Source organism: Typopeltis vanoorti, chromosome 19, assembly GCF_054136105.1.
Source record: "Typopeltis vanoorti isolate ZY-2024b chromosome 19, IOZ_Tvanoo_1.0, whole genome shotgun sequence".
In the NCBI taxonomy this organism is placed as follows: domain Eukaryota; kingdom Metazoa; phylum Arthropoda; class Arachnida; order Uropygi; family Thelyphonidae; genus Typopeltis; species Typopeltis vanoorti.
The window spans coordinates 93372280-93398305 of NC_143567.1; the positions used below are offsets into that span (position 1 = coordinate 93372280).

General features: G+C 37.7%; 1 protein-coding gene across 1 annotated transcript in view; it reads right to left on the minus strand.

The window, feature by feature from the left end:
• Nucleotides 1–26026, minus strand: part of Sec24CD (COPII coat complex component secretory 24CD) — a 400801-nt gene that overhangs the window by 28557 nt on the left and 346218 nt on the right. The window contains exon 20 of the mRNA XM_090409481.1: nucleotides 13497–13600. Within this exon, the coding sequence (XP_090265607.1) occupies nucleotides 13497–13600 (104 nt within the window). The remainder of the gene's footprint in view (nucleotides 1–13496; nucleotides 13601–26026) is intronic.

Here is a 26026-nt window from a genome sequence, read left to right on the forward strand (position 1 = left end):
GTGGGATGAGTCAAGAGTGGAAGAGGACAGAGAGGTGTACAGAGAGAGAAAGCAAGAAGCCAAGAGAGTTGTGGCACAGGCAAAGGCATATCAAGATCTGTATGATCAATTAGAAACAAAGGAAGGACAGAGAAAATTTACCAACTAGCAAAATGTAGAAATAAAGCAGCAAAGGACATCTTACATGTGAGGCACATCAAAGACGCTGAAGGAAGAGTATTATGGGGGGATGTGGACATAAGAAACAGATGGAGAATATACTTTGAGAGACTTTTGAATGAGGAAAATGCAAGGACTCACAGAGAAGATGGGCAGCCTTCTGAGGGGATGGTGCAGAACATCAGTAGAGTGGAGTGACGGAGGCCATGAAGAGGATGAGGAATGGAAAATCAGTGGGCCCTGACAGGATTCCAGTGGAGGCATGGAAGGCGCTGGGGGAAGAGGGAATTGACCTGCTGTGGGACCTATTCATGAAAGTTTGCCAACAGGAAAATATACCCAAGGAATGGAGGGAGCGTACTCTTGTCCCCATCTGCAAGGGTAAAGGGGATGCACAAGACTAAGTATTACAGAGGAATAAAGTTGATGTCCCACACAATGAAAATCCTAGAAAGGGTTCTTGATGGAAGATTGAGGAAGGAGGTGGAGACTGCAAAGGAACAATTTGGCTTCATGCCTGGTAGATCAACAACAGATGCTATCTTTGGGTTACGGCAGATGATGGAAAAGTTTGAGAGAAACAACGGGAGCTACATCTGGCTTTTATTGATCTGGGGAATGGAATGGAGCTGGAAGGAAGTCTGAAGGTGTCTGAGGGAGAAGAAGGTTCTGGAGAAAAATGTCAGGTTGGTGCGGGAGATGTACAGAAATGTGAAGACAAGTGTTCGGACCTGTCTGGGACAGACAGAAAGTTTTCAAGTAACAGTTGGCTTGCATCAAGGGTGCATTAAGTCCGTTTCTGTTTAACACTGTGACGGAGGTGGTGACCGAGGAGGTGAGAGAAGATGCGCCTTGGACAATGTTGTATGCAGATGACATCTTGCTGTGTGCAGAAGCAGGAACTAAACTGGAAAGATGGAGAAAAGTAATGGAAGAGAGAGGCATGAGACTGAGCAGAAGTAAGATAGAGTATGTGTGTTGCACAGTGGGCCAGGAGACAGATCTGGAGCTGGAAGGAAATGTCATCAGGAAGGTGAGGGACTTTAGATACTTAGGTTCAACAGTGGAAGAAGATGGAGGAGCTGAGATGGAAGTGGGATGCAGGATACAAGCAGGTTGGAGGAACTGGAGGGAGATGGCTGGAGTGTTATGTGATAAGAGGGTGCCTATCAATCTGAAAGGCAAAATCTATAGGACAGTAGTGAAGCCAGCTATGACGTATGCTATAGAAACTGTGGCCCTGAGGAAAAATAACATCAGCATGATGGAAGTAGCAGAGATGAGAATGCTTAGGTGGATGCGTGTGATGTGACCACAAAGGATCGTCTGAGAAATGACTATGTGAGGGGAACAGTGAAAGTTACGAACTTAGGAGCGAAGATACAGGAGGCAAGGTTGAGATGGTTTGGTCATGTGATGAGGAGGGAGGACGAATATGTGGGAAGAAGGGTCATGCAAATGGATGTGCAAGGAAGGAGGAAGCGTGGGTGGCCAAAGAAGAGATGGAGGAAGCTGGTAGAAGAGGACTTGAGGATGAAGAACTTGGATGTGGTGACAGCCCAAGACAGGAGGATGTGGAGGAGACTCATCATCAACAGTGACCCCACTTAAGTGGGAGAAGGTGCAGAAGAAGATTTTTTTCCTAATTAGTAACCAATTTATTAATAAATAAATCTGTAGATTTATTTATTAATAAATTGTTTATTGTTTATTTTTAAATTATTTTGTATAGGCAGCACCCCCACTTAAATAAATCTGTAGATTTATTATTAATAAATTGGTTACTAATTAGGAAAAAATAATTTTTTTAAAAATTATTTTGTATAGGTAGCACCCCCACTTAAGACTTCATTGGGCCACCACTGGCCTCCACTGAAGTATGCAACAAATGCAAAATAGTTATTATGCATTATGGGAAGGGCCACTACCCAGACTAGTTTCAACCTTTATTGAGGTTCATTAGTGGGAGCCAGACTTAGAAGAAATACCAAAGTTGTAGTAATGCAGAATTCATATATTTCCCCTATACAAGTAATCAAAAGGTGTCACTTTATTGCTAAAATACTCTGGATTAGAGCTAGTTTTTGCAAGTTTTTTTCACTTGGATGTACTATAAGTTAAAGGTTACAAGAAATTATATACTTGGTTTCATTCTTTATCCAAGTGTAAGCAAACAGAGTTTGCCTATAAATTAACTTCCCGATTGGGCAACTTCTATATAGAGGGGAATGACTTTGCATCAAATGCCATAGTACTTGTACATCGGAAATATATCCATTGGTTGAGCAGATATCCTAACAAGGATTAGGACATCTGCTCAACATATTGTGCAATTTTATCCCTTAGTTCATCAAGGTTTGAAGGTGGATCATGATGGAATATCCATTCCTTCGGCACACTTCAACAATATTCTTCCCCAGTTGGTGACAGTGATCATACAGTACTCACATGGCAAGTTGCTCAGTTTATGAATGTTCCATTCAGAAAAGGTTACATGCTGAACTACCAAGTAGGAATTCATGACCAACTGAGGAGTACAATGAGTTGAGGGGATGGTATTGGTTGCTGGATGGGAAGAATATCAGCAGTCCATGGGAATCGCTTAAAAAATACTTAAATGATGCAATATCAAAATGTGTCCCGAGAGTTTGAAAAATAAATAGCATAGAAGTCAAATGGATGTGTAATCTTATCAAGCAAGAGATTCATAAAAAAAGGGTCATGTGGAAAGAATACCGTGTGCATAAGGATGATGTCCATTATGAAAATTATAAGCAGCAGGCCAGAAGAATCACAATTGTTGTAAGGAAAACTAAATCTGAGTATGAAAAGAAACTGGTTCTCCAAGTTAAAGATAACCCCAAAGAATACTATCAATATGCTGAAAATAACAGAAGTTGAAAGTTTATTTTTCACTTTGGTCAGACTATAATAAATTTAGTTTAATCCTTTATCCAAGTGTGTGCAAACAAAGTTTGCGCCTGAAAGTATCTTCAGGAATGGGGTAAAGTGGTACAACACCGGGCAACTCCTTGCAAAGGTGGAGAAAGCTGCCAACACTCCCTCAGTATCTCCCATAATGCAAAACACATCTCCTTGCAGATATGTATAATGTTATGCATTAAGGGAAAGGCCACTACCCAGACTAGTTTCGACCTTTATTGTGGTTTCTTCAGTGGGAGCCAGGACCAAGTGGAGATACCAAGGAGAAAGCATTAGAAAGGTCATCTCCTCCTATAGAATGATATAGAATGATGGTACAACATGACAAAATTTCATGCCGGGTGGGGCGTTGCCCGGTTAAACAAGCCCCCGTTGTTTTCGCCAGGGAACCAGGGCGAACAGCGAAAAGTCAGCTACTGGAACAAATCTGAAAATAAACCCCAACTCAACATCACCAGAGTTAAAGATCGGTACTATCAACGTAAGAAGCCTGAATGGCAAAGAAATGGAGCTAGCTGAGGAATTAGATAAGTACCAGATCGACATAATAGGGTTGACTGAAACAAAAAAGACCAAACTGGTGAGATCTTTCTGAGCAATAAATACAAAATGTTATATTCAGGCAATGACAATAAAGGAAAAGAAGGAGTAGCCATATTATTCAACACAAAATACGAGGCTAATCTTCTTGAATGGCAGTCAGTCTCAATTAGAGTAATGTGGGCAAGTATGAGAATGGGGAACTGGACAAAGACTTATTTGTGCCTATGGTCCCACAGAAGGTTCTACTAAGGTAGAATTGGAGGAATTTTTTGAGGTTTTAGAAAAAGCAACTGACACAATGAAAAATGAAAAGTTGGTCCTTGTTGGGGATCTAAATAGCAGAGTAGGAAATGATTGTGAGACATACAAAAATATTTTGGGAAAATTTGGAGAAAAGAGCAAAGCTAATAATAATGGCAAATATCTGTTGGATTTCTGCTCAGGACATGGACTGGTTATTACTAACACCATGTTCCAACATAAAAATGTGCACAAATTCACATGGAGAGAAGAGGCAAGGAATAAGAAAAGTCTTATTGACTGTTATTGTTGAGAGTCTTGTTTTCTCCCTGGTGCAGGACACCAGAGTGTACAGAGGATTTGAATTTGATCACTATTTAGTCTTGAGCAGGATAAAATTGAACTTCATATTGAAAAGAATAACATGTAAGAAAGTTTTAAAGCGAACTTGAGCAACTCTCAGATGTGAACTGTAGACTAAAATACATAAAAATTATCAAAATAACTTAACAGTGACTGAGATGTTTTAAAATGGGGAGAAAGTGTAAATTATGTGTGTGTGGGGGGAGAGGGAAAGAATATATTTTGAATACGTTTAAAACGAGGCTGAAAATTCACTTGTCTCTGATAACTTATTTATGCTTATGGCTACATGAAACTGGTAAGTCAAAAGTACAATCATTGTTGGTGCTTCAGACAAAAGAAGCCCCAGAGATGAATCACAGGCAACATGAAGCTAATGTCTCAAACAAGGCATCCAAAGGTTTCCAAGCCTCCTGGACTGCTTACAATTATGATGAATACAAAACTTGCTTATGACCAGTGGGCAATTGAATTTCTGAAGCCCCAGTTATTAATTTGAATTTTATATATTAGGAAGAATATGAAGTTTGAGCATACCTGAGTTTTTGGAAGTAAAGCAGATCAACCTTCATTGCTCAGTCAGTTTCAATGAAGCTTTTTGGTTGCAAATACCTGTTTCAACCCTGCCTATGATATGAAGAACCTTTATCAGGGTTTCAATTAAATGTTGAGTTAGCCATTCTCATATGGAGGTAGAGTTTTCTCCTCTTCCTGGAAACAGTTTTTTTTTTTTTTTTTTTCATATCTCAAAACAAGTAAATAAACTGGCTACATGCACACACACATCCACAGGCATAAGATGCATATCTTTTAGCCCTCTAAAGGAGCAGCAGCAGAGGAATGGTAATCTTGCTGCATTTAATTGCCTAAAAGCTTTAATTAGGGGGACTCAGCCTAAGAATGGGCAGAATTGAATGGATGGAATGATGATGTTCCATTTGGTATTGATTTTGATAACAGTTCTGAAAACAGTATTAGATTTGAAATAATATGAAGATATGTAATCAATAATTACATATCTTCATATTATTTCAAATCTAATACTGTTTTCAGAACTGTTATCAAAATCAATACCAAATGGAACATCATCATTCCATCCATTCAATTCTGCCCATTCTTAACTTGGGGAACTGGACAATGAGACTTATTGGTGCCTATGGTCCCACAGAAGGTTCTACTAAGGTAGAAGTGGAGGAATTTTTTGAGGCTTTAGAAAAAGCAACTGACACAATGAAAAAGGAAAAGTTGGTCCTTGTTGGGGATCTAAATAGTAGAGTAGGAAATGATTGTGAGACATACAAAAATATTTTGGGAAAATTTGGAGAAAAGAGCAAAGCTAATAATAATGGCAAATATCTGTTGGATTTCTGCTCAGGACATGGACTGGTTATTACTAACACCATGTTCCAACATAAAAATGTGCACAAATTCACATGGAGAGAAGAGGCTAGGAATAAGAAAAGTCTCATTGACTATGTTATTGTTGATAGTGATGTTTTCTCCCTGGTGCAGAACACCAGAGTGTACAGAGGATTTGAATTTGATCACTATTTAGTCTTGAGCAGGATAAAATTGAATTTCATATTGAAAAGAAGAACACGTAAGAAATTTTTAAAGCGAATAAAAGTTGAGCAGTTCTCAGATGTGAGCTGTAGCCTAAAATACACAAAGATTATTGAAAAGAAAATGAAAGAGTTTGAGAACAGTAATCAAACCTTGGAGATTCAGTGGCAAACTCTGAAGAAAACATTGATTGATTCTGCCAGAGAGGAATGTGGTGAGGTTATCTGTAAGGATAAAAAAATCACAACTCCCTGGTGGACACAGGAAGTTAAAGAGGCAGTGAAGGAAAAGAAGAAAGCATACCAAAAGTTCCTGTCAAATAAGTCAGTTTGTGCTCTTAGAGAATATAGAGACAAATGCAGGAATGCTAAATACTGGGTAAAAATAGCTAAACAAAAGTCATGGGAGTACTTTGGCAAGAATATAGAAAATAAATATCAAGAAGGTGGCAAAATATTCTGGAGGTTGTTGAAGAAGCTTAAGAATGGAGGAAAGAGTGCTGCAAAAGGAATTAGAGATGATAAAGGTGACATGAAAACGGGAGAAAAAGATATCCTTGAAGTATGGAGTAATTACTTTGAAAAACTGCTAAATGAAACAAGCAGTGATGACAGCACAGTGATAAAAAACACTGACCAGGCATGCAGTCAGGAATACATATCCATACTTGAAGTAGAAAAAGCCATCAAAGGCTTGAAATGTGGAAAGGCAGCAGGAGTAGATGATATTCGACCAGAAATGCTGAAGTATGGTGGTATAAAAGTCTTACAGTGGCTGCACTGCATAGTTCAGAAAGCCTAGACAGAGGGACGAATTCCCGATGACTGGAGTAAAGCTCTCTTAGTACCTATATATAAAAAGGGAAATAAAACTGCATGTGAGAATTACAGAGGTATTTCCCTACTGAGTGTTCCTGGCAAGATCTATGCAAGTATACTTGAAAAACGGTTGAGAAGAATTGTGGAAGAAAAGCTTGGTGAAGAACAAGCTGGATTCAGGCCAAATAGAGGCTGTCAGGATCAGATCTTCACTTTATGACAAATAGTCGAGAAAGCATGGGAATATAACAAAGATCTGTATTTAAGTTTTGTCGATCTGGAAAAGGCATATGAGAAGGTGCCAAGAGAGAAGCTATTCAATACGCTGCAGTTATATGGTGTCAATGGGGCATTATATCAAGCAATACTTAGTCTTTATTTGAGTTGTGAGTCAGCAGTTAGAATTGAAGGAAGTACAGGAAGATGGTTTAATGTTAAATCTGGTGTGAGACAAGGATGTACATTATCCCCTCTGTTATTCATTATCTATATGGATCACATTATGAAGGAAAGTGGTATTAAACATGATATCAAAATTGGAGATGTTAATGTCAGCTCTTTGCTTTATGCAGATGATGTTATACTTCTAAATAAATCTGCTACAAGTCTGCAAGATTCTCTGACTAAATTGAATAGTGTTGTAATAGATATGGTATGAAGGTCAGCAATAAAAAGACAAAGACAATGAAAATAGGCAGAATCATTGAAAATGTCAACTGTGTTGTGAATGGAGAACATGTGGAACAAGTAAAACGTTTCAGCTATTTAGGCACGATTTTTACTGAAGATGGTAAATTAAATATAGAAATAGACAACAGAATAAGCAAAGCTGGTATGGTGGGAAGTCAATTGAATAAATTCATATGGAATAAGAAAGAAATTAGTCGGAACACTAAATTAGCTGTATACAAGACAGTGCTCAAACCAGTTTTAACTTGTGGATCTGAGAGCTGGGTCAGAAGTAAAACACTTGACCAAAGACTAGAGACCGCAGATATAAGAGTCCTGAGAAAGATTATAGCCATGAACAGATGGTATCAATGGCAATATCATATTAAAAACAAGAATATTAGGAAAGAACTTGACATTGTCAGCATCCAGGAATGTGTTAGCAGAGCTAATCTCAGGTGGTATGGTCACTTAAACAGAATGGGCGAGGAAAGATTAGCAAAACAAGTGTTCTCTGCCAGGTTGGCAGCAAAAACGACCTAGAGGAAGACCAAGATATAGATGGATTGATACTGTACAAAGTGCTTTAGACGATAGAAATATAAGATCTGATAATATTGGAGTCTTGACAAGTAACGGACTGATTTGGAGGAAAATTGTAGATAGGAAATTAATAATGATGTAATTTTTTCATGTAGTACTATCATATCCTGTACACCCCTTGAGGGTACATAACAGGAATTTGATGATGATGATGATCTCCTCCTATAGAAGCTGCCAAACGGTGTGCAACCTTTTTATTAAATTACTCTGGATTTAGAGATAGATGTTGAAAGTTTATTTTTCACTTGGTCAGACTACTATAAATTTAGTTTAATCCTTTATCCAAGTGTGTGCAAACAAAGTTTGCACCTGAAAGTATCTTCAGGACTGAGGTAAAGTGGTACAACACCAGGCAACTCCTTGCAAAGGTGGAGCAAGCTATCAACAATCCTATCTCAGTATCTCCCATAATGCAAAACACATCTCCTTGCAGATATATATATATAATGTTATGCATTAAGGGAAGGGCCACTACCCAGACTAGTTTCGACCTTTATTGAGGTCTCTTCATTGTTTTGCATTTTGGGAGATACTGAGACAGGAGCGTTGGTAGCTTGCTCCACCTTTGCAAGGAGTTGCCCAGTGTTGTACCACTTTACCCCAGTCCTGAAGATACTTTCAGGCACAAACTTTGTTTGCACACACTTGGATAAAGGATTAAACTAAATTTATTATAGTCTGACCAAGTGAAAAATAAACTTTCAACATCTTTCTCTAAATCCAGAGTAATTTAATAAAAAGGTGGCACACAGTTTGTCAGCTCCTATAGGAGGAGATGACCTTGCTAATGCTTCTGCCTTGGCATCTAAACTTGGGCCTGGTTCCCACTGAAGAGACTTCAATAAAGGTTGAAACTAGTCTGGGTAGTGGCTCTTCCCTTAATGCATAACATTATACATATCTGCAAGGAGATGTGTTTTGCATTATGGGAGATACTGAGATAGGAGTGTTGGTAACTTGCTCCACCTTTGCAAGGAGTCACCCAGTGTTGTACCACTTTATCCCATTCCTGAAGATACTTTCAGGTGCAAACTTTGTTTGCACACACTTGGATAAAGGATTAAACTAAATTTATGAAAGTAAAAGAGAGAATTAATATTAAAGAATAACTCTACTGAATGCATATGGTGTGACGGTGACAGATGCAGAAGAGGTTGTTCAACTAATGAGTGTCCATTTTGCTAAAAGCTATCAATCTGGTGTATGCAACACTGAGCTGACTGTTACTTCACTGGATGAAGACTCAGTGTATGAGGAAGAGGCATTAGAGCTGTTGCACAAACTGAATAAGAATTCAGCAATAGGGACTGGTGGGGACAGCACAGGTGCTGAAAGAATGTTCAGATGAACTGGCTATTCCTTTGACCAGGCTGTATAATTTCAGCCTCAGAACAGGCAAGATTCTGCAGGAATGGAAAAAATGTATGGTAATCCAATCGCATAAGGGTGGTGCAAAGACCAATGTACCCAACTATCAACCAATCAGTATCTCAGGAATGGTGGTGAAGATTTTGATGATCTGTGTGAGGGATTGTATTCAGAAATGGGTTGACAGAAAATCTCTACTTTGCAATGAAAAGCATGGGTTTATAAGGGAAGGTTATGTTTTAGCAACTAAGATAGGTAGGGTAATCATGAATGCTGCTGATATGCAGTACTTGCAGAATGATCTGAATAGGCTGATATTGTGAGTATGGGAAAACGGATGTCAGTTCAATAAATATAATGTTATGCATTCTGGCATGATCAGATATCCAATGTCGTATTATGTTAGTGGGATTACACTAGAAGAAACTAATCAGGCTAGAGATATTGGAGTGTTAATACCAAGTTGAAGTTCAGGGGAACATGTAGCAAAGATTGCAAATACAACTCAAAAGATAATTGCAATGCTGAAATGAACTTTGACGTATAAAGATAAGGCGGTCATTTTGCCTCTTTAAAAGGCCTTGATAAGACATTATTATTATTATCCTAAGACTCCCCCCCCATGGAATCAAAGACTCATTCTCGGGGGATCCTTTTGTTATATATACAGATCATCATACCATGCCTTAAACACACTCAAATTCTCACAGACACCATCCTCTCAGACATTGCAGTCATTCATAACTCTGCATGCAAAAAAACCTGCTTTCCATCCCTTGCTCACACTCCTCCTTATACAACTTCCAGGGATATCCTCTGCTTCTCCTACCGTTTTCTTTAAAAACTCTTCAACGTTGATCCTATAACAACCTCTTATAAACTTGTAGGTCTCTATCATATCACCCCTCTTCCTCCTATCCACTAGACTTGTAAATTGCATCTTCTCAACCTTACCTCATATTCGACATTCCAGAGGTCAGAAATTACCTTAGTCAGTCACCTCGGGACCCTTTCCAACATATCTTCATCCTTTTGAAAACCAGGTGGCCAAATCTGTGCACAGTAGTCCGTGTGTGGCTCAATCAGAGCATTATACAATGGAACAAGAATCTCCTTACTTCTACAAGTCAATGTCCTCTGCATCATTCCCAGAATTCTTTGCGCTGTCCACAATTTTGGCAACGTGTCCCCCAAATTTCAAATCTTTATCCACTATCACCCCAAGATCTCTTATTTCCTCCACCTCCAACAATATATCCCCCACCAAGCGTAAGTTCTACATCCCATCTTTGTTTCCCAAATTTTAAAACTTTACATTTTGCAATTGAACTTGCATCCCCATTCCTCTGGCCATTCACTCAATCTTCAATCAAATCTTCTTGTAAGGCCACAACATCTCTACTCTTCATAATCATCACAACTTTGCATCATCAGCAAACAACTGAATATCTCCATCCAAATCTTTGCCAATAACATACAGGTTAAACAGCAATGGCCCTAAAACAGATCCTTGAACACACCACTAGTGACTGTCCTCTTCTGGGATATTGCTCTCCCATACACAACTTGTTAATATCTATCAGATAACCAGTCTCCAATCCACTAATCTAATATCCAACCCCATCCACTCTAGTTTGACTATGAACTATGTGGTAATCTATCAAAAGCCTTTGCAAAATCTAAGTATACTACTGTGTGTCCCTCCCCTCAAGTCCAATGAAATTATTATTATATTACTATTATATTATTATTATATAAGTATATTACTAAAATATGATCTCCCTTTAGCAAATCCATGCTGTCCATTAAAGATAATATCATTGTTGTCACCCCAATTCTGGATCCTAGTTCTCACCAGCTTCTCCAAGAAGCTTAACCACAACACCTGACACAGAGAGAGGCCTATAATTTGATGCTTGAGTTCTGTCACCCCCCCCCTTATGAAGCAGCACAATCTTGTCTTCCTTCCACTCCTTTGAACTCGACCCAGTGAAAAAGACTCATTAAATAAATATGACAAGGCAGATGCCAACTCCCTGGCACATTCCTTCAGAATATGTTGTGATATATCATCAAGTCTCACAGCCTTATTAACATCACATCTGCTCAATTCCCCATATACCTCTTGCTCAATTAGTCAGTCTCTCTCCTTCCCATTATGTCACATTCACAAGAATGAAAGACCTTTACGAACTGCTCATTAAGTATCTCCACTATATCTTCTGCAGCAGCAGTTCTTATACCATTTTCTCCAATCAATGTCATCCTTCCATAATCTTTTTTTTTTTTTTTTGCTGGCTTCATATTATCAAAAGAACTCCCTAGGATTCTTTTTGGCTTCATCAGCTAACTGCTGCTCATACTTTACTTTTGATACCCTTATCAATCAACTCATCTTCCTTGCCTGTTCTTTGTAATCCTCATGGAATAAATTATTATTACTACTACTACTCTTATGCTGCCTCCATAATGCCTTTTTCCTCTGTATCACATGCTTAATCTCTTCATTCATCCATTCCACACCTACCTTATTTAACCTTCTGATCCTTGGAATATATTTAGACATTAATAAATTTAGTTTAATCCTTTATCCAAGTGTAAGCAAACAAAGTTTGCGCCTGAAAATATCTTCAGGACTGAAGTAAGGTGGTGCAACACCAGGCAACTCCAAGCAAAGGTGGACCAAGCTCTCATCACTCCTTGTCTCAGTATCTCCTATAATGCAAAGCACATCTCCTTGCAGACATGTATACTGCTATGCATTAAGGGAAGGGCCACTACCCAGACCGGTTTCGACCTTTATTGAGGTTTCAAGATTATTATAATCACATATTCAGTAGTCTGGATTTTTAGGAGGAGATGGAGATGAGGGGGAGCAGGGGCATATACAGGGTGTTCGGGATAAATTTGACAGTTTCGTAAGGAAAAAGAAAATCTTCTTTGTATCCATTAAATTTAATGAATTGACAAAAAAACATTACAGGCAGAGTTAATTACAATACTATCAACAAGATTTACTCAAAATAACCACCATTAGCATCGATCACAGCTTCAATTCTGCTTCGGAACCTCGAACAAGCTGATGCTACAGTCTCCCTGGGAAAGGCCGCAAAAACTGTTTTAATTTTATCCATTAACTGGGCTTTTGTATTACTGGAAGTGCGATTGGTGTCTTTTTCAACTGCGCCCCATACAAAATAATCCATGGGGTTAAGGTCTGGGGAGTTTGGAGGCCAAACATTTGGACTGGTGAAGTCGTAGAAATTTTCAGACAACCATTTTTGACTTTTCCCAGAGGTGTGGCAAGGGGCCGAATCCTGCTGCCATACATACGGCCTACCATTGGCTACCCTTGTTATCCAGGGCTTGACTACAGTTAGCAACTCCACGAACAAAGCCCGAATTCCAATGCCAGGGTTCTTCAACACCTGTTCCTGCAGATTTGCGAGGAATTCTGCTGTACGAACGCAATCAGATCGTCTGCTAGGGATCTTTCTTCTTGCTACATCCTCGTAGTCACCATTGCAAGTCTCTAGTTCATGCCTGATTGTTTTTACTGTATTCAGGGAGCATTGGGCAGCAGTCGTAATATCCTTATTTTGATGGCGGGCACGAATCATCATGATACAAGTTATTCTCTTCCATGATTCAGGTGGGTTCCAGCTATCCATCCTTTCTGACATCTTGTATATGAATGAAGAAGGGTCCAAACTTTTAAATGAAGAGAAGTGTGTGTTAATACATGTAACTTACGGAAAAATATAATTAATTATAAATATGTCAAATTTATCCCGAACACCCTGTAAATGGTGAATTTGTGGAATTCTCCTTCTGAGAACAGAATGATAGTTTGTGGATTGCAAAGTTTGACTGATAAGCAGAAAAGACAGGGTATGATAGAAAACATAAGTTACTCAAGGGATTTTTATATAAAACTGACACACAGGAAACTGTATAATAGTGTGGTTAGCAATGGTATTGGTTGATTTTTTGCTTGTTTAATGGTGACTGAATAGTCTTGAAATATTATTTGAGACTATTTAAAATTACATACTTGAGATATATTCTGCATATTCCAGCATATGTGATCAGATACGCAAGGGTGCATGACATATGCACTGCAGATTACTGGAAAAATTATATTCAAAAAGAAATAATTGCAGATATATTTAAAACAACGTCATATCATATATGATGCAATCTTAAATAAACCTGCAATATGTATACCTTATCTACATCAATCCGAACAGCTGACTGTACACCGAATACATCTTGTATCCACTCAGGACTTGCAGACATTCCAATCCAAATACACATGAATAAGCCATTCTCTAATATAAGGGGGAAAAAAATACATTAATTAAATATTTAGAAGAAATTGAACTTATATAACAAGAACAAAGAAATATATTCTGAATAATATTTTATTAAAAAAATAAAACAAATGCCTCACCTGGAACTTTATGGACAGAACTATGCATTTCTGATTTTTTTTAAAAAAAAAAAAAATTGTAATTATATATGAGGGAGCAGATGAAGATCTTTGACACTGTTATTGCAGATATACAAAAAATAATAATAATAAACCATAAACCTTCCCATGGCTCTAAAAAAACAGTTTCTAATTTCAGTACCCTTTTTCATCTTTTCCCACCCTACAAAAAAAGCACTCTGCCCACCCTTAAATATAATATATGTATATATTATATATAAAAAACCCAGTTTTTTCAAAATTTTTCAAATTAATTCTCCCACATTGCCCCTCCCCACTCCCCCTTTCAACACCATAACAGTATGAGTATGCACACTGCAGAAAGAAGACAGGCAACAACATCCAAGAAAAGGTATGTGCGAATTTACTTCTATTATGCTACATATATTTGTCTCTAAAAATACATGTGCAATGCCCTAAGAATTCTTGAGAAAAAAGCCAATGACATTAAAAAAGGGGCACTCCTAAACAGAAGCAGACAAAATAGCCGCAAAAATAAGTTTTTAAGAGGGGTAACATGGGAGTTTTCCCAGAAAAAATACCTTTATAAAAAATATTAATAAATTGAAATTTAAAAAATATATACTTGATAAAAAATATAAATATAAAAAAAATATACCAAGAAATTCTTGTTTAATCCTTCAAAGTTGTGAAGTATCTTCATAGGCTACTTGTATATAGAGGCTGATGACTTTACACCAACTGCCTTAATATCCCATAATTCAAAATACACTTTCTTTCAGATAATATAAGGCATTGAGGAGAGGTTTGTTATCTAGACCCTCGTACCTTCCTGGGTACGACTCCCACTGATGAGACTTCAATAAAGGTCAAAACCAAAACAGTCTGGGCGGTGACCCTCCATAATGACAGTATTATATACTTCTGAAAGGAAGTGGGCTTTGCATTATGGGATGCTAAGGCAACAGATGTGAAGTCATCAGTCTCTATATACAAGTAGCCTAGCCATGAAGATTCTTCATGGGCATACTTTGTTTGACCACGAAGTATCTTTGCACACTTGGAAAAAGGATTAAACAAAGATACAAATTCTTGACAAGGATATTATTATTATTATTAGCTACTCCATGGAGTCCTTAGACTCATCAAAGGAGGCCTGGACATCATGTCAAACACTATTCAATATTCATGCAGCATCTATCATACCTTGCTTTGAACCCATTCACAGTCATGGCACCCACAACGACTTTGGCAATTATTCCACTTATTCACCACTCTCTAAGCAAAAATCTAGTCCTGACACCCCTGCTAACTACACTCTTGTTCGGTTTCCAAGGTTGATCCTAAGTTCTCCCACTGCCAGACCTGTTCTGAAAAATTTCTCCTGTGTTAATATGTAAAAACCCTTCAATAATTTGGATGTATCAATCATATCATCCCTTATTTTGCCTGTCAACCCATTTCTGTTAGCCACAAATCTTCAATCTGCCATCATAAGGTTCATTCCATAAACCTGCTACCATCTTGATCACTTCCCTTGGGATCCTCTCCACCTCATCACCCATAAACCCTGGTGACAGATCTGCATATAGTAGTCAAGATGGGGTCTTACCAAAGCTCTATAAAGAGGTATAATAACCTGCTTGTCTCTGCTTGTCAAGGTAGTCTTCAATAACCAAGTAATCTGATGAGCTGATTTAGCACTTTTGCAATATGCTCTGTAAACTTTAACTCCTTATCTGCTAACACCCCCAAATCCCTGGCTTCAGCAATTTCCTAAAGTACAGTTCCATCAATGTGGTACACAGCTATCTTTTCACCCCAAAATGCATAACCTTACACTCTGCCACATTAAACTGACATCCATTTGTCTTTGCCCAGACTACCAGTCTATCCAAATCATCCTGCAAAATTTTAACCTATGTATTAACTATTGCTCTACCCAATTTTGCATCACTGGCAAACAACTAAATAGTTCCTATCAGATCCTTTCCTATATTGGTAATGAACAAATTAAATAGCAGTGGCTCAAGAACAGAACCTTGTGGCACACTATCAGTATAGGCCTTCTACTGGACTCTACTCCCAAATAAACTACTCTCTGATCTCTCTCTCCCCCATCAACCATCCTTTTATCCACTTCAACTTTATATCCATTCCCATGTACTGCAATTTACTGATTAGAATTTCATGCAGTATCACTGCACTGTAAACATTTATCTGACTCAGCTGTCACTATTATACGAGGGACGTCCAGAAAGTAAGTTCTGTTTTTAAATATTTTCACTGCAGCACTGTGATTGCAATGGTGTGCATGTGTGCTGAGTTTGTTGATTCCTTAGCAAGGCTCTGGTGCCATTTTCAGACATTCTCACAGTAAGTATGCTTCTTAGTGTGTGTTTATAATGTCTAAAAAAATCAAATCGCCCGTCGCATGTGATATTAGGTCAGTTATCCGTGTCTTGAATGCGAGGAATGTTAAAGCAGCTGAAATTCATCAAATTATTGAGGTTTATGGAGAACATGCAACGAATGATTCAATGGTACAAAGATGGGTAAGACTTTTTAATGAAGGAAGGACAGGTGTGCACAATGATGAAGGAGCTGTGGACCATCTTTAGTGACTGACGATTTGGTGCATTCAGTTGAAGAGAAGATTCGGCAGAATAGGGGATTCCCTAAGACATCACTCTTGCTGCAATTTTCAGAAGTTTCATGTTCGTGTCTTCATGAAATTGTGTCGGAGAAACTGAATTATCAGAAATTGTGTGCACGTTGATGCCGAAGTTGCATACAGAACAACACAAAATGAATCAGCTAGGCAGCGCGTTGGAATTCTTGACATGCTACCATGAGGATGGCGGTAGTTTCCTGAGCAGACTTGTCACTGGAGACGAGACTTGGGTGTCACACGCAACCCCTGAATCCAAACAACAATCCATGGAGTGGAGACGGCACACCTCATCACCAGTCAAGACGAAATTGAAGACAACGGTTTCCACTCAGAAAATCATGTGCACTGTTTTGGGACAATGCACAGGAATTTTGCTGGTAGACTTCTTGGGCCAAGGCTCCACAATCAACGTAAGCATGTACTGCCAAACCTTTAAGAAACTGTGTCATGCAATCCAGAATAAACAATGTGTAATGCTTACCAGGGGCATTGTTTTGATTCATGATATGTTCACCCACACACACAGCTGGCATAACACAACAACTTCTTGCCATCTTCAGCTGGGAACAATTCCATCAACCCCATATAGTCCTGACCTCGTGCCAAGCGACTTTTATCTGTTCAAACATCTGAAATCTTTCCTTGGCGGCTGGCAGTTTCAAGATGATGATGACAAGGTCAAAGTAGCAGTCAATATGTGGTTTGCATCACAGGCGGCAATCTTCTACAAAGAAGGGACAACTCTTGGTGCCCCATTATGATAAGTGCCTGAACAATGGTAGAAATTATGTAGAAAAGTAGTGAAATATGTCTACTTTAATTTCCAATAAAATTTTTTTGTAAGTATATTTTTGTTTCTCTGACAGCACATCAGAACTTACTTTCTGGATGTCCCTCATAAAACATGAGCAAGTTACTGATGCAAGACCTACCCTTCAAAAAACCATGTTGTCCCCTCCCATAAAGTATCCCATTTCTGTCTATCCATTCCTCTATTTTGCTCTTGACCAATTTCTCCAGTATCTTGACTATGACCTGATATGCTGATCGGTCGGTAATTTGCCTACATCAATCTTAATCACTTAACACCAACAGTAATAACTTGAATGAATTAAAAGTACAAATATTTTGTACTGAAAGTAACAGTACATCATCATCAGTGTAGAACAAACAGTTAAAGGAATGGAATACAAAGTACAGAACAGTCGGTGGATCACCAATTAAATTGTTGCCGCATGCCAGAAGATTAATTAAATAATACTTTAAAGATAATTATTTCATTGATGGTTGCATAAGATAAGTATCTCCCAAAGTTTTGGGAGAGAGAGACAGTCATTTCGATTCAAATTCAGTCGATGCAAAAGGGCTTTGCAACTTTCTTTAAAAAGGCGTTCATATTTAAACCTGCATCTGTGGAGCAGACAAGCTTTATCCTACTGGATATTATGATTAGTGTCAATGCTAAACAATCGTTAGCCCATTCCTATGAAAAACATTTGTGCAAACTTATGCAAAAATATGAATCGTTATACCATAAACAAAAGAAAAACGTTACCTCTGATAGCACTCCTACAAATAAATGGATTGTTAATATTTCTGGACACCCTTTATGCTGAAACTAGTGCATTAGCTAAAGGCCTTGATTTTGTCGTAATACCTAAACTCATTCCTTATCTTGATTTTTTGCATAATATCGAACATAATCTGTCAGGACTTTCTAGCGAAGATGCTAATAAACTACGATTTGAAGTTGCTGCTTCACTTTTCAAAAGCAAGTTACCACCATGTAATTTATCGAGTGCTGAAATCTATGCGCTAACTTCATTAAGAAAAAATAATAAAATATCTATTTCAAAATCTGATAAAGGAAAAGCTGTAGTGATCATGGATAAGACTGACTATGAGAGAAAAATAACCAGCCTTTTACAAGATACCTCCACCTATCAAGAAATCGATCATAATCCTAAAATTCGCAAATTAAAAAAATAAATAAGTTGCTTGATGAAATTATCTGTTGGGATCAAAATTCCGTGGATAAACTGCGGACTCATTTTGGAAGAACTCCTTGCTTATATGGCCTGGCCTCCCAGAAATCCATAAAGAAGGTTATCCAGTAAGACCCATCATGAATTGTATTAACTCTCACGCTTATCGAATTTCTAAATTTTTGTCACGTTCATTAACTACCCTTACTGGACATTCTAGATCATTCATCAAAAATTTGACACATTTTCTTGAAAAATTCAAAGATGTTCAAATCAAAGAGTGACTTGTTAGTTAGTTTTGATATTGTTTCCCTTTTTACCAATATTCCATTAGCTGACACTGTCAATTTATTATATGATGATTACTCTCCGGATATTGCAAAGATTTTTGAATTTGTCATACATTCAAGATATTTCAGCTGGAGAAACAAGATCTATAAACAAGTTGAAGGTACTGTCATGGGTATCCTTCTGTCTCCACCTTTGGCAAACTATTTTTTGAAACATCTGGAAGACAAATTGTTTTCATCCATTCATCCGTAACCCTCTCTTTGGTTTTGTTATGTCGATGATGTCTTTGCTATTTGGCCACATGCTGAAGAGGATCTTACCACATTTCTACAACAGTTAAATAGCCTTCTTCACCCACACATTCAGTTTACCATGGAAAAAGAAAATTCTGGTAGCTTACCATTCTTGGACATCCTGTTTACACGCACATCCTCTGGTACTTTGTCTATAAGTGTCTATCGAAAACCTACCTTTACTAGCAGATACATTCATCAAAAGTCTGCTCATCACACCTCTCAAAAAATCATCAGCATTATCAAATTATTATTATGGGCAACTCCAAGGAGTCCCTAGACTCATCGAGGGAGGCCCTAAACATCATGTCAAGGACAACTATTCAACATCCACAGAGTATCTATCATACTTTGCCTTGAACTCATTCGCAGTCATGGCACCCACAACAGACTCCGGCAGCTCATTCCACTCATTCACTACTCTCCAAGTAAAAAATCTAGTTCTAACACCCTTGCTAACCACACTCTTGCCCAGCTTCCATGGATGGCCCTCTAGTCCTCCCATCAGCAGGACTGGTGATGGGAGGACAATTCTCAAAAATATCCTCTGAATTATTTTTATAGAAACTTCAGTAATTTGAATGTCTCAATCATATCACCCCTTTTCCACCTATCAACCAATTTCTGCAACCCACAAATCTTCAACCTGTTCTCGTAAGGTTCATTCCATAGACCTGCTATCATCTTGGTCACTCGCCTCTGGATCCTATTCACCTCCTCCCCATCTAGAAGAAACCCAGGCGACCAAATCTGGGCACAGTAGTCAAGATGGAGTCTTATCATGGCTCGATAAAGAGGAACAATAACTTGCTTGTCTCTGCTTGTCAAAGTATTCTTCAGAAACCAAGTGATTTGATGAGCTGATTTATCTACTTTTGCAATGTGCCCCCCCTAAACTTCATCTCCCTATCCACCAACACTCCCAAATCCCTGGTCTCGTCAATCTCCTGGAGTACAGTTCCACCAATGTGGTATACTGCTGTTAATCTCCTTGGCCGAGTCCTCCAATCAATCCAAGTCATCCTGCAAAATTTTGACATCATGTGCATTCACTATCACTCTACCCAACTTTGCATCATCAGCAAACAAATGAACAGTTCCTCTCAGATCCTTTCCTATATCGTTAATGAACAAATTAAATAGTAGTGATCCAAGAACAGAACTCGTGCAGCACACCACTAGACACAGGCTGTTTTTTGGATTCTACTCCTAAATAAACTAATCTCTTATATCTCTCCAACCACCCTCCTATTCATCTCACCAGCCCTATATCCATCCCCATATGCCGCAGTTTACTGATTAGAATTCCATGTGGTATTTTATCTAAAGCCTTAGCAAGGTCCAGCAATATCACTGTAAAGCCATTACCCTTATCCAGTTCAGCCATCACTGTGTTATAAAATGTGAGCAAGTTACTGAGGCATGATTTACCGTCACAAAACCATGCTGTCCCCCCATACAGTATCCCATTTTCATCTATATATTCCTGTATTTTTCTCTTGACTACTTTCTCCAAAACCTTGACAATGACTCCTGATATGCTGATTGGACAGTAATTTGCAACAGCAGTCTTTGAACCTCCTTTATGCAGTGGAACTGTTTTCCCCTCTTTCCACCCCCTCGGGACTAACCCAGACCCAAGACCCAAATTAAACAAAATGGTCAAAGGCACTTGAGAATTCTTTAACCGCTTCAAGTAAGACCTGAGCTGGTATACCATCCAATTCGACAGATGTATTCACATTAAGATTTTGTAATATACTATTCACCTCCATTTTGTTCACCTCAATTCCCATATAAGCTATTGGTTCCTTCATTCCTACAATATCACCACCTGGATGATATGCTCTTGCACTTGCAAAGTGCACGCTCAGTAATTCCACTATATCAACTGATTTAGTTCCTCCTAGCCATCAGCATTCCTTAAAATCATTCTGCTGTATACATTTTTCTTTTACTTGCAGCATATTGAAAAAACGTTTGAGATTCTCTTTAGCTTGCATGGAAATTTCCTTTCATAATCCGCTTTTGCTTTTCTTACCACACTCGTTACCCTTCTGGCCTGTGCTTTATACTGTTCGTGTGCTTGCAGGTCACCTTTCTCCTTAAATTCCCTCCCCAATTGTTTTTTTTTTGCAGCTCAAGCTTAATGGTGTTATTCATCCATTTAATCCCTACTTAATTTACTGTCCAGGTTCTAGGTATACAGTCAGCCATTACCTCCTTCAAATGCTCCTTTACCCTTCCTATGCACTATCAACCTCCAGCCCTTGCAGTTTTACATGCCATGGCACTGAACCAAGCAATTTCCTAAGCTTGCCATACTTACCAGCTCGGTAATTCCACGTGTACCCTGTCTTAATTGAAAATTCCACGCATTTAGCCACCTCCCAGGTCAAGACCTTATGATCACTCTCACCAATCTGTGGCAACGTAGTCATATTCAATACAGTCAAACTCTCAGATGCAATTACAAGGTCAAGCACTGTTGAACCCTGAAGTATATTGGAATATGAAGTATATTCCATTACATGCTGTCTCAGGTAGTTATCCCTTAATGACTGCATAAAATCCAATTCCGTCCTGCCATGTGTCCTCTCCTCCTTCCAATCAATGTTACCATAGTTGAAATCCAACATAATAATTACCCTCCTTCCACTCATTGCGTCTATTTGCTTATGCATACTATCTCCACCATCTATTCCATGAAAGGTAGTGTCTCAAAGACATCGTCTAGATCAGGGGTCACCAAACTTCTTTGACCGTCAACCCCTTCAAGAGTTTCTTGACTTTTTATTGACCCCCTCTATTTTACTATTACGTAATTATAATAGGACAAGCAAAAAATACGTTTATATGAGTTTTTAGATTGTTTATTTTATAGTTATTACAGTGTTTATTGTATGTATAATATAGTATATATTATTATATTACTTTTACTACTACTATTACTATCACTAGTGATATCACTGGTAATACCACTGATATTACTAGTGATATCACTGGTATTACTGGTGATATTAATAAACTACTGGTATTGATATCACTGGTATTACTAGCAGTCGTGCTGAACTCTTCAACATAGAAAAGTTTAGTTCATGAGGGATAACGATTGGATTATAATATGTATGTTGATGAATTTTAGAACATTAACACTTACTTGTATGTCAATGCGCAAAAATGAGACTGGGATCAACACGTGAACGGTTCTTATTTACTCATACTTACACGTATTCAATCTAATTCCCGGTGCACCGGCCAGGTGGGAACCAGCAACCTCCGTTTATTGGTAAATACGTCATTCTAGCCCGCTTGATTGGCCTCCATAACTATTTTCATGACCTCGCTCCATCTTACAGGTCCTATTCATGTCACTGTTCCCACGATTCACTTTTAAATGCATTGTCATTCAGGATGGAGGCAATCAAAGTTAACCGAATTAAATATTACCCATACAATGATGTCTTATATTTTTTTTTTTATCGACCCCTGGGGGTCGATATCGACCACTTTGGCAACCACTGATCTAGATCATAGGTTCTCAAACTTTTTCGGGCCACCGCCCACTTTGCAAGACATACATTTTGTAATGCCCCCCCATTATAACAGTTTTCCATGTTAAAACCATTTGATATTTTTGATGTAAATAGCAACTAATGATACATTACTGCTTATGCCGTTAAATTTTTAAAAAGAAGTGGCCAATATGTGCTTCATCTTGAACACAGTTATTGCTATACCGATTCTGGTGAAACGTAGCCCACATGTAAAGATTGTAAAATGTATGCTCGAATAACATTATGTACAGTTTCATACAATGGTTTAAATATGAAAATGTGGAATACAATTAAGAGATTGCATTGCATTAATAAGAATCTTATTGTAATAATTAAAACACAATTAAATATATTACAAAATTGTTTATTTCTAACTTATAAAGTAAAAATATAAAGAAAAAATAAATTAATGTGAAGGATGAGCCTGGTGCATTTTTAAAAGTTTGTTAATATCGGGTTCAACTTTCGTTAAAAATAGTCGTAAATCGCCACGCTCAGTTATATGCAATCGGTTCCTTTTCTTAGATGGTAAATTCACTACAGCACTAAACCCACGCTCAGCCAAATAAGATGATGGAAATGCAATTAAAAATTTTTGCATTTCCAATAATCCAGGGTACAGTGTCGGTATTGATTTTTGATGCCAGAACTCTTGGTATCCAGTTTTGAATTTAATTTTAATTCTTCATTTGTTGTGAGTTCTATGAGTTCCACTTCTAAATTTGATGAGCCTGCTGTGCTTAGACGTAAGAAAGGATCTAGAACCCAATTTGGTATATTCATGTTTAAAATATCCTTGAATCGCTCATTGAAATCAGCATGGAGAACCTCCAAGTGTTGGCAGTATGTAAGTAAATCTTCCTTTTTGAGAGACACTGCTGATAAATTTGAAAAGTGGCTATATTCCACTCAGCCCATATTCTGCTTGAACAGAAGAAGTTTCCCTACAAAAGCAGCAATAACGTTTTTTGTTTTAATTCAATTCATCACCTTGTAGTTGTAGATTGACTTCATTAAATATTTTATAGAGGTCTGTCAAATAAGTGATGTCATTTTTGGATGTAATCAAGTTGGCCTGCAATCCGTTGTTTCTGTTTTCTACGAACTCTAGTACTGAATCAAACAAATTGTAAAATCGATTCAGACAAATACCTTTTGAAAGCCAGCGAACTTCTGTGTGAAGCAGCAAACGATTTGTTTAGCCAACTAAACAAATCTTCATTTATTTAGTTGGCTAAACAATCTGTCACTCAATGAATTGCTTCTAATCTTGTTGACTACTCTAATAACGTAATGGAGCGACGTGGACAGGCGTTCACTTAAATTTTTCGCAACCAAATGTTGACGATGAAAAACACAATGTACAGCGAGTACATTTGGTACTGCTTATTTCAAATGCGCTATGAAACCCTGGTGGCGCCCTGTCATTGCTGGAGCACCATCAGTAACAGCAGACAAAATATTGCGAATAGGAATGTCTTTCTCTTGAAAAAACTTATTCATGATATTAAACATACATTCTCCCTTTGTATCCGCTTCCAAGTTTTTAGCAAATAATAATTCTTGACAAACTTTTTCTTCTTTTATGAATCGTACATATGATAAGAGTAGTGGTTCATTATTTGGGTGAGTTGATTCATCGAGTTGAATGGAAAATTGGCATGTCTTCAAATAATCGCACAATGATTTTTCAACATCTTCAGCCATTTCATCAATTCTTCTTTGCACTGAATTATTGCTCAAAGGAATTTTCCTGATGATATCTGACACTGGCTTATGAAGCACAGTGTTTATTACTTCTTTTACTGCTGGCAAGATTAATTCCTCACCAATTGTGTGTGGTTTTCCCACTTTTGCGATTAATAATGAAATATTATAAGAAGATTGTAATCCGTCATTATCTTGTTTAGTGGACGATGTAAAAAGTTTTGATATAGTTCATCATCATCATCATAAAATTCCTGCCATGTACCCTCAAGGGGTGTACAGGATATGACAGTACTACATGAAAAAATTACATCATTATTAACTTCCTATCTACAATTTTCCTCCAAATAAGTCTGTTACTTGTCAAGACTCCAACATTATCAGATCTTATATTTCTATCGTCTAAGGCACTTTGTACCGTATCAATCCACCTACATCTTGGTCTTCCTCTGGGTCGTTTTCCTGCCAACCTGGCAGAGAACACTTGTTTTGCTAATCTTTCCTCTCCCATTCTATTTAAGTGACCATACCACCTGAGATTAGCTCTGTTAATGCATTCCTGGATGCTGACAATGTCAAGTTCTTTCCTAATATCCTCATTTTTAATATGATATTGTCATTGATGCCATCTGTTCATGCCTCTAATCTTTCTCAGGACTCTCATATCTGCGGTCTCTAGTCTTTGGTCAAGTGTTTTACTTCTGACCCAGCTCTCAGGTCCATAAGTTAAAACTGGTTTGAACACTGTCTTGTATACAGCTAATTTAGTGTTCCGACTAATTTCTCTCTTATTCCATATGAATTTATTCAATTGACTTCCCACCATACCAGCTTTGCTGATTCTGTTGTCTATTTCTATATTTAATTTACCATCTTCACTAAAAATTGTGCCTAAGTAGCTGAAATGTTTTACTTATTCCACAGGTTCTCCATTCGCAACACAGTTGACATTTTCAATGATTCTGCCTATTTTCATTGTCTTTGTCTTTTTATTGCTGACCTTCATACCATATCTATTACAACAGCTATTCAATTTAGTCAGAGAATCTTGCAGACTTGTAGCAGATTTATTTAGAAGTATAACATCATCCGCATAAAGCAAAGAGCTGACATTAACATCTCCAATTTTGATATCAGGTTTAATACCACTTTCCTTCATAACGTGATCCATAGAGATATAGTTAGACGTTTAAAATATTTTTCTTCTAGTACTTGAAAATAGGACAAATCTTTATCCTTTTTGTCAGCATGCATTTTAGTCTAATGCTCTTGTAGCCTAGAAGGATTCATTGCTTCATTTGAAAACACTTTTTGGCAAATCAAGCATATGGGTAATAATTTGTTTCATAGGAGACTGAATGAAACCATATTTCAAATACTCAATACTGTACTGTCGACATTTCTTCTTATATTCAGACATAATGAAGTAATAAAATTTGCAAAAATATTCACAAAATAAAAGATTTAATTTGCACTTTGTATGACTCCACTTACTTATCTATCACACTTTCGACTGATGATTGTTGGCAAAGCACACAAAAAATAATGAAAAACTTATTCCTAAACCACTGGTATTTATAGATTTGAAATCTAGTCTGAATTGGCTTGCATGCATTGACTTGTTTGCGATACCATCATACTCGTGTGTTGAACAAGTCACTGCAAGCACCCATATTCCTGTCAAAACATGTTGAATTGAGTGAATTACCTATGTAATAGTTGACTGACATACTACTAGTTAAGACTCGTCTGCTGCGTGGATAGACGAAAGCCTGTATGGCACGATCAATTTGTACA